At 42.6% G+C, this 20,172-nt stretch overlaps 1 protein-coding gene across 6 annotated transcripts; it reads left to right on the forward strand.

The window, feature by feature from the left end:
* The first annotated feature begins 610 nt into the window (after window positions 1–610).
* On the forward strand, window positions 611–19,860 carry elavl2 (ELAV like neuron-specific RNA binding protein 2). 6 transcript variants are annotated; one of them, XM_019877497.1, is made up of 9 exons: window positions 611–784; window positions 927–967; window positions 9,038–9,128; window positions 9,364–9,607; window positions 10,412–10,515; window positions 11,705–11,858; window positions 15,091–15,316; window positions 16,215–16,253; window positions 18,231–19,860. In XM_019877497.1, exons 3-9 carry the CDS (start codon window positions 9,057–9,059, stop codon window positions 18,556–18,558), a joined length of 1,167 nt encoding a protein of 388 aa, XP_019733056.1. In that variant the 5' UTR covers window positions 611–784; window positions 927–967; window positions 9,038–9,056; the 3' UTR covers window positions 18,559–19,860. The 6 variants fall into 6 exon arrangements, with proteins under 6 accessions (XP_019733056.1, XP_019733059.1, XP_019733057.1 ...); XM_019877500.1 differs by lacking the exons at window positions 611–784; window positions 927–967 and adding an exon at window positions 2,564–3,003 and having other exon boundaries at window positions 15,091–15,277; window positions 18,234–19,860; XM_019877498.1 differs by lacking the exons at window positions 611–784; window positions 927–967 and adding an exon at window positions 2,565–3,003 and having other exon boundaries at window positions 18,234–19,860.
* The last annotated feature ends 312 nt before the right edge of the window (window positions 19,861–20,172 follow it).

Genomic DNA, 20,172 nt, shown 5'->3' on the forward strand with positions numbered 1-20,172 from the left:
CCTGCAGTTAGGTTGTGAATGTTATTTTCTTCGCAAACCGCAGCCACTGAATAGTTAATGGTGCCATTACCGTTTGTTTGATTTGAATGTTTAAAAAAAAGAAACGCCTTTGGCTCTGTAGGAAAACTTTGCGTTGATGTGAGGGAAAACATCTGCTCGGCCTGTTTGGTCCTAGCACGTCCCAGCTGACTCTTGATTGGCTAATGCATAATAAATCACCATTTTGTGTCTCTGACGTGCAAGGTCAGCAACACCTTGAGATGTGTGAAGAGACGATAATATGACTGCATGTTTTCTTGTCTAAATCGCAAGCTCTTGTCATGGCCACTTAATCTTCTCCAAATGATTTTCTTTTTTATATTCATGTATACCATTTTTTTTTCCTTGTTTGTTTTTTGTTGTTTTTTTTTTGTTTTTTGCAAGTTTAAAAATGACAAATAATAGAAGCATAAAATATTCTGATATGAGCATTTTATTTCCTGTTAGTTTACTTTTTGTATATTTCAATGTACCAATTTTAACTTTTCAATGAGCAATACTCATGTGAGCAATATTTTCCTCTTGTTTTTGTTTGTTTGTTTTACCAGAGCTGTACCTTTAAGACCTCGCCCTTTGAGCCCCGCCCACTCCAGGAAGCATTTTCCACACTGGACAGGTGAAGGCACTGAGATCAAAATGATGTTGCCATGCAGACTCTGTCATGCTGTTGCTGTATGTTATCCAATGGAAGAAGCAGCCATGCAAGGCTAGCTAAGTATGCGCCGAATGGGAAGAGGAAAAGGAAGTGAGTGAAACATTATATCGGGCTATGTTTTTAACGCTTTGCTCCAGTGTTTTTAAAGTGTCAGTGCACAGGGGGCAGGGCAGGGGGCAGGGGGCAGGGCAGGCGCCCATTTTGATGTGCTTTTGCTTTTCTGTTTCTTTAGCGCAATCTAGGTGGTGGTCATGAGGATCATGGTGGACCAAGGTAATTTTAGTATTATTAGCACGTGGGATGGGTGATTGGACCTTCAAAAAAATATATAAAATGTACGTTTTTTTTGGTTTTGTTTTTTTGTTCCCCCTTCCAGCATTAATTTGGCCACACCCATTACGCTGCATCGCTCGGCTGATCAACGTGCTGATTTTCCTCAATCTTAATAATATTTGGCACTGGAAGCACATACCTGGGGACAAACATTTCAAATAAGTGGATGAAGTGCATTTTGGAAAAATAATTACTTTGAAAAGTCACTAATTCCATCACTTCTTGGGTTTTGCAGGGCTTCTCTGTTTGATGGAAACAAGGAAACTGCTTTTTCTTAATTTAACAAGTCTGAAGTTATAGAAGTATCTAATCAACTATTCCCTAACCACACTTGGTCTGTCAGCTCTGTTGTAGGACTTTTTTCTCTCTAATCTTTGAAATATCATCTTTGAAGACGCACTTTGCCAAGTTGCCATGGAGAATGTGCAGAAAATGTTCCCCTGTAGATTTCCTTCAAGAATTTAGTGTATGCTATCTAAATGCAAATGATCTAATTGATATTTCTGAGCATGACTAACTCCCAGGGTAGTGGGACTTAAACTCTGGCTGTCATTAAGATGGAAAACCTGCAAGTGACCTTTTTGGATTCCCGCCTCCCCCCCAAATGACCCCCCTCCCACACACACACACACACACACACACACACACACACACACACTCACACACTTTTTCCCCACTTTATTTTTTCCTTAAAGTAGTTTTAGTCGTTTGTATGACTTTTGTTGCAGACCACATGCTTTTAAAATTAATGTATTGCCTTTCTCAATGCTAAATTAGACTTGATCTCATTGAATTTTGTTTGGATTTGTAATGTTTGTTTTGAAATACTCATTATTACCAACAAGTGGATTTTTTTTTTTACGTAAATGTCAAATTTGTCCAACTTATATGATTTTGAAAAACAATAATTAAGTCACTTCAAATTAATATATAATGAAGCAAGTTCAATTAAATAACCAAATAGAGAACATTCAAATAAAATAATAGAAATTACATAAATTCAAATTAAATATTAAACAACGGTGCAATGAAGTTCAATAAAGATTAAACAAGTCAATCTAAAAATGGAGCAAATTCCAATTCCTTTTGTTACACGCTGATCTCATCAAACAAGCATAAACCTGGTTGTGTGCACTCAAGATTAAAAAAATAAATAAATTGGGGGTGTGTGGGAAGGCATGTTTGAATATGTGTGTGTGTGTGTGTATATGTATGTATGTATGTATGTATGTATGTATGTATGTATGTATGTATGTATGTATGTATTGAGATGTATATGATATATTTCGAAGTCACTTTTTATTCCCACACCTTCACCCCAAAGAACGCCAAACACTGATAAGAGTGCATGAGTGACAGCTGTCCCGACCAATGGCACACCTTGTGGCGGCTTGGAGCCAATAGGCGATGGAAGGTATACTTCCGCGTCCAGCGCATGTGTAAGTTGATGGGGGGAAGAGAGCGAGAGAGAGTAAGAGAGGAGTGGGAGGAGAGAGAGAGAGAGAGAGAGAGAGGGGGGGAGAGAGAGGGGGGGGGGCGTAGAGAGAGAGATGTGATCCGGCTGTATATATTCGCCGGCAGGACTAGGTTCCTTTAAAGACGATCTCCTCCGTGTATCGCTCGGCATTCAGTGATGTCGCCTGCTTGTGTGATTCACCTGTAAAAGCGCGATACAGGCACAAGCCAGGGGTTTCTCCCTTTTTTTTTTTTTTACTTTTTTTTTTTTTTTACTTGATTCCTTTTTTATTTATTCTGTGACCCCCCCCCTCTCAATTCCCTCCTTACCTTTTCCCCTTCCGACCCCTTCTCCTTTCGTTCCAGCAAAGAAGTCATTTGTGTGTTTTGATTTAATAAATATTTTATTTCGCATCCTCATTTTATGTCATTTGTCTTTTATGTTTGAACTTTAAGAAATACATATATCGAACACCATTGGCTACTTATTTGGACGTCCGTAACTTTCATTTATAAAAACGGTAAGATGATGTTGTTCTTTGCACGTTGTCTTGTGGTTGTCTTTGAACGGCGGACCATCTTCTGGTTGCATGTGAACGCCGCGTGATGCGTTCATGATCCCTCAACCCGAAGGGACCGAACAGACAGCAAGGATGGTGAATGTATTTCTTTAGAGTGCATGAATGGGCTCTGAAACGTTGCTTTACAGCAGCGAACGTTTTTTTTTTTTGTCTTTTTCCCCCAAATAGGGGACCCACCCATGCAATTTGGTGTTATATAGTCAGAACTGTCTTGGGTGAATTTTATTCACGTGTCAATGCCAAATGCCACAGTCTGTCTGCACGCTTTGAAAGAAATTGGGAATTCAACTCCCATAATGCCAGCGAGTTGTTGATTACCTAAATTGTATTGCTTATTAAATTAACTCGTTTTAAACATTATTTTGTAGCCATGTCGTCCGGTGGGTTTATCGCGTACACCTGCGGCCACTCAAGTCATTATGCCATTTCCGGGGTCGACGCTACGCCCTCTCTGATTGGCCGAGTACCTGATTAGTTTACTTAGGCCGGCCGAGAGCACCCCACCGCCCCCCTATTCGCTCTCAGGAAGACCGCAAAGTTCCACGAGAACAGACTTAACACGCCACATCGCTTCAACACTTAACGGTAAGATGGCATTGGGTGCTCGTGTCGAATTGGTTACCCCCACCCCTTTAAAAAAAAGAAAAAAGTTAAAACAGAACTGGTGGAGCTTCATTCAAGCTCAAATTTGAGCGGCGCCATGTTGCTACCTTGTCGTTAGCCTCTTCGTTGTTAGCTTAACAGGGAGCAACCTATGCAGGTGTATCCCGTTTGTGGCGAAAAGCCCACCGTCTAAGTGTGCGACGTGCACATATTTCGAAATGAAATTTTAACAAGCGTACAAAGTCGTCCGAACCGCGCACTTCCATAAAAGTTTGTAGAGAAGCGAAATTACTGTAGTCTGCCGGTTCCCATGAGCGTGCATGTCAAAAGTAAAAAAACCACACTGGCCGAAAAATCGTTTGGCTGTTTTAACACATGATTTGTTTCATTAAACGGTGCCCTATGCATGCTTATAAAACGCATAACAAGCAAATAAATGCCAAGTGAAAAAAGTCGCCTTTTGCTTGTTTGCCTCGCGATTTTGCCGCATGCTTGTTTGCAGTACACAGGTGTTGCGCAGTAGTCAATTAAGCGCGTTGCTTGGAGGCCTCTAACCAATGACTTTTTTGTTTTTGTTGCAAAAAATAGTTCCTATTTTAATTGTACCTGGCGTTTCTGCTGAATTTTTGACTTGGGGCAGTCTGAGGTGGTGTTTTGTGTCTTTCGGTGGTGTAATTGAGGCTATTCCTCGAAAGCAACCACGTGACGACCTTGAATGCATGTCAATGGAGCTGAAATGCTTTGGCTTGTGTGTGCGCGCGCGTTACAGAGCTGTCGGCTTTGTGTGTGACGGTGCAGTTGTGATGGAAATGGGACAACGTGTACTTGATTCATTCAGGGTGGCGGAATCTGCCATTCCATTGAAATTGCCTTTTCATTTTTGTTTCCTAAACTAGCTACATAGATACCTGTGCCTGTCCCGTGACAGCAATAGCAGTAATATTCACACATTTATGCCGGTATTAATGGTATATAACACAACCAACAAAGTCCAAACAAGCAAAGCATTGAGGAGGGAATGAAGGGCAGTGTAACTTTTATCTGGAATTAAAACTGATGATGTTGGTATTCAGTATTAACGAAAGTATTTGTATTGTGAAAGCAAAGTTATGTACGGTACAGTGATGAATTTGCATTGAGTTGTATAAATCATTGGTTGATGCACATGTACAGTATTGTTCGATTACAAATAGACCTAAATGTGCTGACAATCACATTTAAACATTGAGTGAATTGGTTGAGAGAAATATAACTGCGTAGTGTGTTGACAATATGCCTTAGACTGGATCTGCATAAAGTACAGTCTAACATTACAGGCTTTTGGAAGCATTTAAACGAATACTAAATGGTATAGAGATCATGTTTTAGTGACTTAGAAGAATGCACGCAAGATAGCCGCTGTATCAGAAAATGAAGACCAGATTTAGACGCGTCCTTTTCATCCTAATAGTCAGTATGCTAACAGCTACATGCTACCAGATTTCCCTCGCCGTGTCGTTCAAAACAAATCCCAAAACATTTGAATATCATTTCAAACTCTTCTTGGATCATTGCTCATAAAAATAAAGGCGACCACAGTCATAATGTGGTGTGAAGTATTTAGAGTTACTTGACCAAAGGGGGAAAATTATACGTAGCATTTCAATTCATGCTGTGTTTGCTACCTGCAAAGCTAGTAACTGAATAGCAAACGTCGTGTCATTTAACATTCATGATCAAATTCTTTTTGGAGAATAGACAGTCCATAGAAAATACCTTTCCCCTCCATCCAGGAATGGTCCATGGTCTTTTTTTTTCTCTTCCCCACCCCCCTTGTCAGAACAGAAAACAAACACACCTGCACTCGGTACTTCCGTCGACATGACCTTGTCATCTCCTTGTTGGACTGAATATTGACGAAAGCCCGCAAGGGCTGGGCAGGGTCTGGTCAGTAACAGATTGTAGTGCAACGTCTCAACCGGTCCAAGACAGAGAACGATATTTATCTGGTCGTCTGATAGCACGACCGTCGTGAATGACAAAGTCGTGTGGTTTGACAAGCCCATGAGGCACACTTAATTTTCGAGAATAAAGTCGCAATGTGATGAGCAGAGTTTCAAAGGCTTGAGCGATTGACGGAAAGTTTTTGGTCAACATCCATCTGAAGTTAAGAAGGGGATATTTTGAAAATATACATTTTGTTTTGTCATAGGTAGGCATCCTTGCAAAATAATAGTTAAGAAAAAAATACATATTTCAACACATTTGAAGGTTTAACTTGAACCAACTCATTCCCATAAAAAGCAAAAATGCACTCCTGTATAACATACCAGCAAAGCCTCCTCAGCATGCAAAAAAAAAAAAAAAACATTTTAAACAGTCTGAAATTTGGATCAACCTTTCCAGGCAATGGAATCTTGATCCTCAAGTGTACCTGTTGTCTTTTTAGTCAGTAGTATGTTGAAACATGTTTTTTCCAACTACTTTAGATTTCAGTTCCCTGTCAAGAGCCAACCTTAAATTTTGTAAATTCCTGTTTTAGTCTCATTAAATTCCCCTTTCTCAACTAAGTTGCAAGAAAAGCAAAGTAGTAGTATCGCTGCAAGAGTAAAGTTGTCATATCACACTACCAAAGTCATATTGTTGCTGCGGGTGTCGCATGTGCCTCCACCGTGGGGAAATTCTGAACCATCACTTGTGGGTCTTTTCTCCCCCCCGCGCCCTCTCCCTCCCCTTTTTTCAAGGACGGACATGCCGTGCGGCTGCTCGTCACGCACACTCGGTCAATCGCGTCCTCGGCGGCGGCGGATTCGTGCCTCCCTCGTTTCAAGTGCTGGGTCGCATCAGCGCACGCTGAGCTCACAGTTTGCCTTGAGGTCGCGCTTTAACGAGTTCGCCGCTTAGTCACAAAAGCGCCGTTATGGAGCTCAAATGTTTACAAACACGAGCAGGACTATTAGTGGCGAAGCTACACGGTGAAAAAAAACGAATATATACACTAGGGGATAGATGAGCAAAAGGAAAACTTTCCTCGTAAAATGACACCTTTTGCGTAAATTACCCAGCCATTCTTAGCATTTCATTCATTCTTAGCAGCTAATTGCTTGCACTCGACAGTGTAACGCTTCGTCGTCAAACGTCTGCCTGTTTGGCCACACGCAGTCGGTGCCTGGCGGTGTTGCGTCTCGCCAAGATTTTCCATCCAAGTGTTCATCTAATGAAATATTTGTGCCTGCAAGTGGGACTGTGGCCAATGTTTTTGCTTTTGCGCCGAGAATGAAAGGTGGAGTATACACGAGACGCAGATTGAAGCGAGTCATCTTCTCGGGACAATATGTTCTCTTGTTGCCTGCCTCTTTTTCGAGCAACCATGCCAACAATACTCCTTTAATAATAAAAAAAAAAAAAAGCTCAGCTCTTGATCGTCCTTTTGTAATCTACAGTATACAACAGTAATCAGAATAAATTATAGGGCCTGATCGATTCATTGACCGGTATTAGACTTTTTCAAAATATTACACGTGGGCCCGCGTTAGGCCGATAACGTCGATTATATTCGTACTTTTTCGCAGAAAAGTGTTGTCATTCAGAATATTGTGCCATTTGTCCACTAGATGGTGCTGTGACTCCGTTCAAGCCAATAACTAAGCATCTTTCCTGAGACAATGACCACGTGACTGCAAACTCTATTTACAACAATGGCCGATTACCATGTCGCCGTTGTGGAAACCCTGATCATGAGATTGCTTTTACAGCAAAATCTGTTTTCAATAAATTGGTTGCGTAATGCTTTACTGCATGTTTTTGTGCTTGAAAATTCCTCTTTTTCTCAACTTGGACAAATATTAAATATTCTGCCTGTAATTCGTCAATTTGTTGTTGTAAGCCTTAATGTGGGGGGAAAAGTTATTTATTTATTTATTTATCCGTCTGCCGAATATTGGAATCGGCTGCAAAAAAAAAATCCATATCGATCGGGGCGTAATAAATTATAAAAATAAGAAAGGACAACTTTGAATTCTGTTGGTATTGTGCGACTTCGTTTCCTCAAGTGTAACTGTTGTCACAATAGTGCACCTTTATTATATATAAAAAAAAAGGGAATTTAACTTTGTAATGTAACATGTAGTCTCGCGTGGTTCCATTTTTTTGTTTCCAAAGCGTGCAATGTTTTTGGGAGAAAAAAAAAATCTAGTTTGATTGTTGGGGAGAACAGCTGAACAATTATTTTTTTGTGAATCCTTTCGCTCTATTCTTGCCATACTACCAAATTTTGCCGTTAAATGACAATTGAAGTTTTTCCTTGAATATTCTCCACTTAATCTTAGAAATAGGACTTTTTGGGGCTACGATCAACCTGATCCTCTCAAAATGCCTTTATTCTCACAACCTTGCTTTTGCACATCTCATTCCCAGGAAAAATACAGCCGTTACGGCAAGTTTTTTTTTTTTTCTTCAAAAATTGTTAATGCGAATGCTAACGCGATCCAAAATGCTGCAGACTGGCTAAATTAACATGCTAATTGTAAACCTGACAACTGCTAGTTGAGCTAACACAACACAGCAACAAATACAAACAGAGCAAACAACAAAACTCACACGTCTATTCTTTCTCCTCCAAGAATGTCAGGACTCTTACTGCAGCTTGGTAGGGGACCTTCACTGCCTCTTCTTCTTGCTGTTACTTGACCCGCATGTCTTCCATTTGAGCTCTGTGTTGCCCGGCAGGTTGGTACGACACTGAAGGAGTGTTTGAGCAAACACGCGAGCGTAAGACATCGTGTCACGTGGTTTGCCGCCGTGGAAGTTGAAGTTCTCGTTGAGTGCGGTGACGGTGTGTAAGCAGACAGCTGTGGTCAAACGGATGGTTCGAGTAGACAATTGTGCTGACGTGTGCGGCCCCGTTTGTCATCCTAGCAAGACAAAAAGTGCAAGAAGACCAAGCGTGCTGGCTCTCGTTTGTTTGTTTGGCTAACTAATGAAGCAAGTTGTTGATTTGGTTCCACCCCCCCCCCCCCCAAAAGGCAGTATTTGAACGTAGTCTCACTTCACTCCTCATCCTGCTTGAATGTTGGACCAAAGCCACGCCCCTCACTAACATGAACACGCGGGAAAAGTGCATTGTATGAATGTCAATCATTTTAAGAGAATTCTAATGTCAGGCCGTCAAGTACAACTTTATTGTCAAATGTGTTCGTTTTTTGGAGGTTGGTGGTTTGTGTCAAGCACTTGGCCTCCAATGCACAGATGCCGCCGATTGTCCGGGATTTTTCTTGTCGTCAGGACTGTGGCGGAGAGATGCCGCCGCCTTATCGGTCGTTTAGCACGATTGGTCGCGGAATGTTGCCTCTGCTGTGCTTTGATCTAACATGATTCTGTGTCCACATTTCAGACGACATCTCGGCACTAACATGGCAGTCAGACTGTGCGATGTGGCTTCTCTGCTTAGAAGTGGCTCGTGGGCATCCGAGCCTTGGACCGGGGTGTGTGGCACTTTTTTTGTTCTTTTGGCCTGACCCATCACGTTGGCGCTTCTCTCATTCCTTCCCACTCATCAGTGACGGTTACATTGGTGCGGTCGAAAAGTAACGGGCAGTTCGGGGCGGGGGAAGTCTTGTTAGTGGCGCAGCTTCACCCTCGTCCACGACTCCGGTGTGCGTGAAGAACGTTGGTGGAAGCCGCCGTCTTCCCCTGACTCTTCTCCTTGGTCCCATGTAGCAGGTAATTGCTGCCATGGAAACGCAGTTGTCCAACGGGCCCACGTGCAACAACACCAGCAACGGACCACCCAGCATCTCCAATAACTGTTCCTCACCGGTGGAGTCGGGTAGCTTGGAGGACAGCAAGACCAACCTGATCGTCAACTACCTGCCTCAGAACATGGCTCAGGACGAGCTCAAGAGCTTGTTCGGCAGCATCGGAGAGATCGAGTCGTGCAAGCTCGTCCGAGACAAAATAACAGGTAACCTTATCTGGGAGTCGAGCGCCTCAATGCACTCCAACCTTTCCATGTCAGCTTCACTTGATCTTGTGCAAACTTTTGGAATGGCAACATTCTCAAAAGGTGTTTTGATTTCTGGGAATTTCTCAAGACATCCACTTGCTTGCCTTTCTGTGCCTCTTCCAGTAGCTCTGTTGCAACCCGCTGATGACACGATAAGCTCAGCATTGTGAGGCTTCAAATGTTTTCAGAGGGCTTCGAATATCACCGGGAGGTTGCAACGGAACTCGACTGGAAGTGTCACAGATAAGGCATACAAAAAAAACGAAAACAAATCTGAATTTTGCTGTTGAACTCCTTGTTCAAAAACAGTAATCTACAAAAAGTACTAAAATATTGTACAGTTGGACATTAAAGTTGAGAGTAGGTCAGCCGCGAAAGCTCGAATGCAATTTAGGTTCATCCTGAAATTTCACCCCTAAGCTCAATATCCCGAACTATCAGATAGTTGGTGATTTTAAAAACCTGAATTCCACAGACCTACCCATTGGAAAATTGACTTCGTTTAGATATTACATCCGTTGCAGTCGAGGGTTGGATTCCAGGTGACAAATTTCAATGTCACTGACTAAAGGAATACGTATAAGCGTGTTTTGACTCATTGACTTAAGACTATTGTGTTAAATCTCGAGTCAAGGTGAAGAAAAAGGGATTTCACGGTCAGTCGCATCTGGGGAGAAATGAGTCATTTGTCATTTTACTGTCTTCGCACAATCTGTCAAATGAATGGTTTTACTGTACAAATGTGCTATGCGGCGCTTGCAGGGCAAAGCCTCGGCTATGGATTTGTGAACTACGTGGAACCCAAGGATGCGGAAAAAGCCATCAACACCTTGAATGGCCTGAGACTTCAGACCAAGACGATCAAGGTATGATGTCGCCAAAACCTTGTTAGCGTTCGCAAGTGGCTGCATAATGAGGCTGGAGAAAAACCTGGGCCACTGGGAAGGATGCTTATTGTTACTCTGGGCACACAAGTGGAGCAGAACTGTTTCTATGGTTTCATGTGCTGTACAAAGCGCCAGCATGCATTTACAGGGAGGTGGCGCCCATTAGCATTCATCAGGCGGCGGTGGCGGCGGCATCGCCTTTTCCATGCGCTGCCTGCCGAGGAAAGAATAAGGGAGAGTGGGGTTGAGCAAAAGCAGCGATGACAAAGCTGCCAGTGCACGAATGTCAAGGTGGGGGCTCTCACTCAAGTCTTCCTTGACCCCCTACATTTCTTCTTAGAAACCACGAGAAAGGCGCTTTGAAAGCGTTTGAATGGGAGAATGTCAATGCAAGTATAAATGTGTTTGAAAAATACAAATAGATGTATAATTGTGCATGGCAGGCATATACAAAAGAAAAACTTGGCAGTCATTGATGTACATACAGTAGTTCTCTCAAATGAAAAGCTTATTAGACATCTTGTGTCAGAAGATCTGTGGATGGGAGACGAGATTGGTGGACAAGATCGGTTTTATTTGAAAGGGTCGGATGATAATCGAGCTCACGAAATGAAGGAAATCGTTATCAATCTCCATCCCTGCCGATCAATCGGTGCACCCCTACATCTTATCCATAAAGTGGAAGTAAAGTCCAAAATAATTCTGTGCAATCATGTCACAGTGCCCCCATTCATCCAAGCATGGTATTGTGATTAGGATTGTTTCTGGACTATGAATGAAGCAGGAAAATCAATCAAGTTTTTAATCCTTTTTAGGGGTGGCCATTTTGCGCTGCACTGCCACCTGCTGGCGACCAAAATTGATGTCGCCGTGCCCACAGATTCAACTTGCAGTTTGAAAGTGGCCAAGTTTTTGATATTTCCAAACGTCCTCATTTTTACTTCTCACAAGAACTCTCCGAATATCTTCCACCCTTTTTCCAGCTTACTTCAGATATATGACATGGATTTAAGCACGTCTCAAAAAGCATTTGAGTGAAGCTGGGATGTTTTGTGTGTTTGTTCATTTTCCTGAGTTTATTGACCCTTTGTTGATTTATGATGAGCCTGAAGGGTTTTGTAATAAGTGAAATGCGCCAGCGCTCATGTGAAAGGCTGTCTGCCCATAGGTGTCCTATGCGCGTCCGAGCTCCGCCTCCATCCGAGATGCAAATTTGTACGTCAGCGGCTTGCCAAAGACCATGACTCAGACGGAACTGGAGCAGCTCTTCTCGCAATATGGCCGCATCATCACCTCACGTATTCTCGTGGATCAGGTCACTGGTGAGTCTGATGCTCTTCCTTTATTCTGCACTCTGGTGGCTTCTCACGTCACAAGTTATTCATATTCTGACGACCCAATCCCCCTTTCATGGCAGCACGGCAGTGATGGCCGAAAAAGGAAGCGCGTTGTGGCTGATGCCTGATTTAATTTCTGACACGGGGGACCGTTGTGTCTGGAAACTAGCCGGAGTTAGGACGCACAGGTTCACTTGTGTTGGATGTGACATGATGTCCTTTTTGTTGTTATAGATATTGTTGGCATCTACTATCGATTACAGACGCATTTTAAATTAAGCAAACAAGTGAAGGGTAAATCAAAATTAAAAAAAAAAAGTTTTTTTCGTTCAGCGTGATACATTTTCCAAATTTTATTCATTTGATTTCACTTCTTTTCTCCCTTCAAAAAAAATTTTCAAAATCATTGCTTGTGGGTGGCAACAACGTCTCCTGGAGACTTGCCTATTCGCCGTCCCGCTACTGGAATTCTTCCATCACGCTGCTGCTTGCTCTCAAGCTGAGCTGACTTTCGATGGGCATTGGGCCGGCACAAAACAACGCAGATATATGTGCCATTGGTATTACTTATGCTCTTCAGGAAAAAAAAAAAAAAAATCATAACTAGGTGGGTTTGCAAATAAATTCACTGCACACCCGCATCGGATTTAATTAGGTTTTCTCAAAACCTTTTTTCCCGTTTGATCAATTTGTCCCCCAGAGAGTCAGAACAAAATGACACAGCAGGGGCCTGCAAAATGCATCATGGGTGTATCGGTGCGAGATACCAAAATGCAATTTTCCACCCGAGATGTTCATAAATATGCATGGAGTGGGTAGAATATGAAATGGGTGTCAAGTAGCAGGACTCGGGTGCGCCTGTGCCGCTGGAGCGAGACCTGCTCCGCGGAGAGAAATGAAATGCATTTGAACCGTTTATTTCTCCGTTGTCGTGTGAAGACGCGACACTCTAATAAACTGAATCTTTCATCAAGGCATTTGCCAAACCCAGGACTCCTTTGGCTACGCATTTTATTGCGTATGCTTGTTCCTGACAAATTTGCTTCCAATTGTACCAGCAAGAATAACCACGCCTATCTGAATTAACATTTTACAAAACTGTTTTAAAGCTCGAATAGCCACGAGGAAATTCATCTGCACACTAACTTCATGGCTGGCAGGATTTTTTTTCTGTACCAGTATGCATTACAGCTGTCAATTTTGAACAAAATACAGGTAAGTGTTCTCTAATAAGAATCATATTTGCGTTGTCCAATCTTTCCTTATGTCGGAAACGACTATTGTACATGTCGTTTATGAACCTGCAAGTGTGTTAACAAAATACATGTGTGTCAAACCAAGCAATAAGATGCAAAAATATATGCTCCAAAAACTCTTTATAACACAAAAACTTCAGCATAGAGTATAGATCTTCTTATTTTCCTTTTGGCTTTTCCCTTCGGGGGTCACCACAGTGAATCAGTTGCCTCCATCTAACCTGTTTTGTGCATCCTCCTCACTCACACCAGCTACCTTTATGTCCTCTTTCACGACATCCATAAACCTCCTCTTTGGTCTTCCTCTCGGCCTCCTGCCTGGCAGTTCAAGACTCGGCATCCTTCCCCCAATATAATCACTCTCTCTCTCTCTCTCTCTCTCTCTCTCTCTCTCTCTCTCTCTCTCTCCCTCCCTCCCCCCTCCGGGCATGTCCAAACCATCTCAGTCTGGCCTCTCAGACTTTCTCTCCAAAACCTCTAACATGAGTTGTGCCTCTGATGTAACTCATTCCTGATCCTATCCAACCTGGTCACTCCTAAAGAGAACCTCAACATCTTCATCTCAGCTACCTCCAGCTCTGCCTCTTGTCTTTTCTTCAGTGGCACCGTCTCCGGTTCCAAACGGCATGGCTGGTCTCACCGCAGTTTTATACACCTTTCCTTTCATCTTAGCTGAAACTCTTCTATCGCACATCACACCTGCCTGACACTTTTCTCCAGCCATTCCAGCCTGCCTGTACATACTTCTTCACCTCCTTTTCCACACTCTCCATTGCTCTGGACAGTTGACCCCAAGTACTTAAAATCCTCCACCTTCTTTATCTCTTCTCTCTGTAACCTCACTCTTGTACTTGGGTCCCTCTCATTCACACACATGTACTCCATCTTGCTGCAACCGACCTTCAGTCCTCTCCTTTCCAGGGAAAAGCTCCACCTCTCTCGTTTCTCCTCCACCTCTTCCCTGCTCTCACTACAGATGACAGAATAGGGATATGAACAAAATACAGTATAACAAGACTGGTCACAAAATTAGGACGGTTTGCTACAAAATGATACTAGTAACAGACACTGGTGGCTTTTCTTTCCACCCGTCTCTAACTTGACTTCCCCTCGATCGCCACACGAGACATCGTCGCTCAGCCGATATCGTGTAATGAATTTTTGAAGCCAGCCACGGGATGCTTCGAAGTCCTCGATGCCCATAGTTAGCTCTATGGAACTCGTCTTCTCTCGAATTAGCGGTCCAATTGGCGGAAGGTTTTTAGCACCATAACAGGTAAAGCCTTCCAGGAAACGTTCGTTTTATCGACAGTCCGTCGAGCCGCAAGCAATTTACTCCGAGCAGCTAATCGGATGCATTCCGCTCTCTCTTCCGCGGTCATTACCGTTCCTCTTCGTTTGGATGCCACCATCTACAGGGTGTAAATGTAAATGAATGAAATAGAAAATTGTTCGTGATTTCAGTAAAAGTCAGTCATTTACATGTCGCTGTTTTGGATCCAATGAGAGTAAATAGCGGCGCGGACAGATATTCCGTCGTATCGAGTGGGACTTGAGTTTGTGCTACTGCGGGCTTCTGTATGGCTTCCGGGAACCGGAACTTGCGTTTTTATGAATCGATCGTTAATGTAATATCATAGTCGAAATTTTAATGCATAGGTTTTTATTCCGGGTGAGGGAATTTCCGTTTGACAAAGGTCCGCAGGTGGGAATACTTACTGTACTGTATTTTAACCTCCAACGACATCGACAACCATTCGCACCCATGGTTATTTCAGTGACTTTGATGAATCATCATCAAATCAACTTAATCCATTTTTAAAAATGTATCCGAACTCACATTTCTGCACGCTTCCTTAAAGTTATCCAAAATGACAGCATTAAGTCGCATCGATGCCCTCCCGCCAATATAAATGGCTCCTTTTGTACCGGCGCTTGAGGAGCAATTTGTTGTTGCGCAGGCCTTTCCAGAGGCGTGGGCTTCATCCGCTTTGACCGGCGGGTGGAGGCCGAGGAGGCCATCAAGGGCCTCCACTGTCAGAAGCCGCCTGGCGCCGCCGAGCCCATCACGGTCAAGTTTGCCAACAACCCCAGCCAGAAAACCAACCAGGCGCTGCTGTCCCAGCTGTACCACTCGCCCAATCGAAGGTACCCGGGACCGCTCTCACAGCAGGCACAACGCTTCAGGTAAAAGGGGCACAGACCAACACATTGAAATGATGATGCTTATTCTGATATGATTTCCTCGACTCGTCACTGGGTGTCATCTCAGACCTTTTCATTCACATGCACAAAAAAAAAAAAAAAAAAAATCCGATTTGAGTTGTGGTGCCGCCTCAACACGCAGCTAACGTGGAGTCTGAATTTTTTTTTTTTTTTAACTGCTGCTGAACATTTTTGCCTTTTTGGTGGGTTTTGTAGTTGGCGTTAACGTGACGTTTCCGGTGCTAATATGAAGAGAAATGTAATTTAACATTCAGTTTTCGGTTTTACCGTCAGTGCTGAAATGACGCAGCCCATCAGAAATGTGCAGAGGAAACGTTAAAATGCTTTTAAGTACAGCACTCTGAATGTGAAATGGCATTTGTGCATTTCAGAACTAAGTGCATAAAACCAAAAGTTTGTGGTGAGTAGCGGCCATCTGCACTCGAGCACTGTGTAAAACCGATGGGGGTGCTTTTTGATTATTTAGTTTTAAAATGCACATAAATGCTACATCACATTCAGATTTATTTTTTGTCAATCCTCAAATGTACATTTACTTCACAATCTCGTTTTGGGTGGGTTTCCAGATATTTTGGATTCCATTGCTACTTTAGCATTCACATTTTTCAGTTGCTGTTTTTTGTTGTTGCTTTGTTTGGTTTTCAAGTGCAGGGATTTGCATGAATTGTTTTCATTCCAAAAATCTCTCGTACAAAAGGCACCTCCTCCTCATCTGCTTTTGAGTAAATAAAGGCATTTGGCCACCATTTGCGGGGGTGTATGCAAGTGGATGCTGCTTATGAGATGACGTATTAGGGAGTTGAATTATGTGATGTTGAGGCGCTCCTCTCCGCCTTGTTTTTTTTTTTTTTTTTTTTAGGCTGGACAACCTACTGAACATGGCCTATGGTGTGAAAAGGTTTGTGGATTTTTATTCGCATGTTCAGTTTTTGTCATCTTAAGTTGTGCAACTTGAGTTGTCGTAGCAGTCGTTCCAAAATGAATAAACAAAGAGAAAAAAAAAATTTAATTTTACCCGCAACACAAACAATTTAAAAGTATGAAGTCCAACTTTAAAAACACAGTGACATCATTTACCAACAGGTCATTCTTTGTGCCAACGCAATAAGCACCAAACTGTTTTGTACAAAAGTGCAATATGAAGCCCAGCGCGAAATGTCGTGTTAAAACGGTGGCTTGCCGTGTGTTGTCGAGCAGTGATAGCGATGAAATGGATTCATGAGTATTCCTCCGGGCGCTGTGAGGAGATGAGCAAAATGTCTTGTGGCTTTTGTACACGGCGCGTCACATCGCAACACGTCAGGATGGGGGCGGCTTTTCACTTTTCTGGACTGCGATTGCAGAGCGTTGCGCGGGCGACGTGTACACTGTACGCAGACTTGACTTGGTCACCTTTCGATTTTTTTTTTCTTTTCTAAAATGGACGGCCACGTCCCCTTTTCAAGTCGCTTGCGTCAGACGTCTTTCAGGATGCGCCGGCAACCGAGCGCACTGATAATAGACCTGACGCCGCCCCCCCCCCTCCCCACCACCACCTTTCCACCGCGTCTTTGTGGGACAAGCACTCGCCTTGATGGTGGGGCCCGCACCTGTCACTGTGAATGTTGCGCGCAAGGCTAACTGGAGCAACTCATCTGGCACGACATCGCCTGGGAATTGCGCCACCTTTTCTGACCCCGTTTGAATTTTATCCTCTTCAAAATGGTGAAACCGCGCCTATAAAAAAATTTATATATATATATATATAAGCAGTTCGGCATTAAATTTGGGGGGTGATAACCGATCCTGCATTATTCAGGGAAACAACCATGAATTTGCATTTTTTTGGGGGGGGGGGGCCTTATACTTTTGTCCTTTATACAGTAATTGTCCCTTTGTAGCAATTTGTAATAATCATACAGTGGTACCTCTGCTTACAAACGTCTCCCCATACAAAATTTTCAAGTTACGATCCGTCTCAACAGGGAAATATTGCCTCTTGTTACGAAAGAAATCTCAAGATATGAAGGGTAAAAATACAACATGGGCTGCTACTTTCAGCTCAGTTTCCCTGAACGCCACATACTTATAGCTGCTCTGCTATTGGCTACTACCGAGCATCTTCCTTGCATCCCATTGGCTAAGAGGGACCTCTACCGAAATGTGTCTGTGTGTAGACAGATTGCTATGTGTCTATGCAGCGTCCTCGTCATTCGGCCCTTGGATCAGTTCTTGACAAAACGCCAGGCAAAAATCACTTCTGAGAGAGAACATGAAGTAAAGAGAAGTTAAATGGCCATCATTATTCTTCTTTATTTTTTTACATGATACACAACTCTCATGTATTGTGCAATCATCTAATTGTAACATGTGTTTGTGACATATTTTGATGCATTTTTATGCTTTAGGAAACATTTGTCTGAAATTTGGGCAAGGGCTTGGAACGAATTAGGACATTTACATGGAAAACGCATCTCTACTTAAAAAAATGTTATAGTAAAAATTTCTTCCACAACAAATTACTTTCGTAAGTAGAGGTACCACAGTATTGAGATTTTGATGTGGGAAGGCTGAACAATTTTGAAAACTCCCTTACCCCACCTCAATATCGAAGAAATTAAGCTTCTGTTTTGGATTCAAATTAGTCTTTGCAAATTATCTTCTAATTCATTTCAATGTTGCCTTCTGATTTTATTAATTGTTCCGCTGTTAGAGAAATTTTTAAGTTTGCCCTTCAGATTTTTGCGCCTTCAAAGGTTAAAACCCTTTCATGCACCCTGTAACCTGGTATCATGATAAGCTGTCCCCTATAGTAACCGCTGTCCCTCCAAGGGTTAAATATGGTCCAAGTAAATTGACGTGTAAAGTTAAGAAAAACATTTGCGGTTTCTCACAGCAGGTTCTCGGCCATGGCCATCGACGGTGTGACCAGCCTGGCCGGCATCAACATCCCGGGTCACAGCAGCGGCTGGTGCATCTTCGTGTACAACTTGGCCCCCGACGCCGACGAGAGCATCCTGTGGCAAATGTTCGGGCCGTTCGGCGCCGTCACCAACGTCAAGGTCATTCGCGACTTCAACACAAACAAGTGCAAAGGCTTCGGCTTCGTCACCATGACCAATTACGACGAGGCGGCCGTGGCCATCGGCAGCCTGAACGGCTACCGCCTGGGCGACCGCGTGCTGCAGGTGTCGTTCAAGACCAACAAAACCCACAAAGCGTAACCGTCGCACGCACGCCGCTCACGTCACTTTCCTTTCCGTTTTAGCGCCTGCGCGTTTTGCTCTCGCGTCGTTGCGTCTTGTATTTCCATTCTCGTTTCATTTGGTTCGCTACGGCTCATTTTTCCAGACTTTTTTTTCCTTCCTTTTTTGCGCTCGTGACAACTTTTCGGTTCTGCGTTCTGTCTGCGCTTACTGTCTAACGGATGAAAAGACAAAAAAAGAAATTCTTAAAGCAAGTACCTTGCCAAAGAGCTCCGAATCTCTTTGATGTGGGTTTAAAAGCGTCTATTTTTATAAAAAGAGAAATTTGGAGAAACTTTTTACAGGACCTGGAAGATAAATGATTACAAAGAAAAAAAAAGTATTTTGTCTTTAAAGAAATATCTTCATATGATACCTTGTGATGCTTTTGAACTTTACAAGAAAGTTTGCAGCGGGAGACATTTACGGCATAAACTCTCGCTTTTGCCATCTTTCTGGCTCAGCCTTTCCCCATCGATTTGCGACGGTGTCTTGATTGCCAAGCGCACTCGGATCAGGTCTTCCCAGCCGGTGTAGTTGCGGACCTGCCAGGTCCATCCTCACGCTCCTGATCCAAATTTTTTACATATTGACCAAAAAAAAAAAAGCATCGGCTTAAGTGTGTAAATAAGATTATTTTTTTTTCTTTTTGACTATTTGACCAAATTGTGCTTTAAGTTGGATGCATCAAAATTTTGGGGTGACCAAAGTGGAAATCCTTCCTTAGTTTACCAGATGAGGCATTTACGATGCATTTAATTTGTCATCGGTTAGTTCTGTTCAATAGTCTTGTTTAAAAAAAAAAAAAAAAAAAAAAAGTGGGGAAAAAACGTATTGCAGATTTTGTCGACATTGCTTTTGTTTTCTATATAAACATTCTTGATATGTGGTAAAATTGTCTAAAGAGCCACACTTTTGAACTCTCTGGTTAGCTTTTTGTTGATTCCTATTCACGTTATCTATAAATAATCTATTACGTGATGCATATATGAACATTGTTGTCAATAATTGGGTATTAGGAGTTGATGACAAACTAATAGAGAACAGCGTGCTATATATGCATTATGAATATCTTTGAAACTCGTTTAGCTTTTCCTCCCATTTGTGTTTGTGCCTGTCAACTTTGTTTGGACCATGAGGAAGATTCGTTTCAGTTGTGAAGTCGGACTTGATTTTTGGGTTCAGTTGTTTTGTTTGGTTGGAACCAAATAACCTTGTCTTCAAAGAGGATGTACATGTTTTGTTTTAATATTTTGGAACCGAGTCTCCCCCCCAACCCAATTGAGTACATCAATAAAATATGTTTGAAGGGCAAATACTCCTCGTCCCTTTTTTTTTCCCCTCAAATTCGAAACAATGTCTTAAATTCAAAATGCAATGTGAGATTGAACCTAAAAATGATAAAATGCATCAGCGTATTTCACATTCATTTTATTGTTTTACGCAGTGCTAAAATGACCGAATGTGACTTTTGCACATGATATTCAACAGTATTTTGGGGGAGTTTTGTACGTCATGTGCACGGCGGGTCTTGCGCACTCAGTGGGGTTGCCCATCCACACTTGTGACGCGTACGCAAAAGCTGACTGAGGC

Source organism: Hippocampus comes, unplaced genomic scaffold (genome assembly GCF_001891065.2).
Source record: "Hippocampus comes isolate QL1 unplaced genomic scaffold, H_comes_QL1_v1.1 scaffold143, whole genome shotgun sequence".
In the NCBI taxonomy this organism is placed as follows: domain Eukaryota; kingdom Metazoa; phylum Chordata; class Actinopteri; order Syngnathiformes; family Syngnathidae; genus Hippocampus; species Hippocampus comes.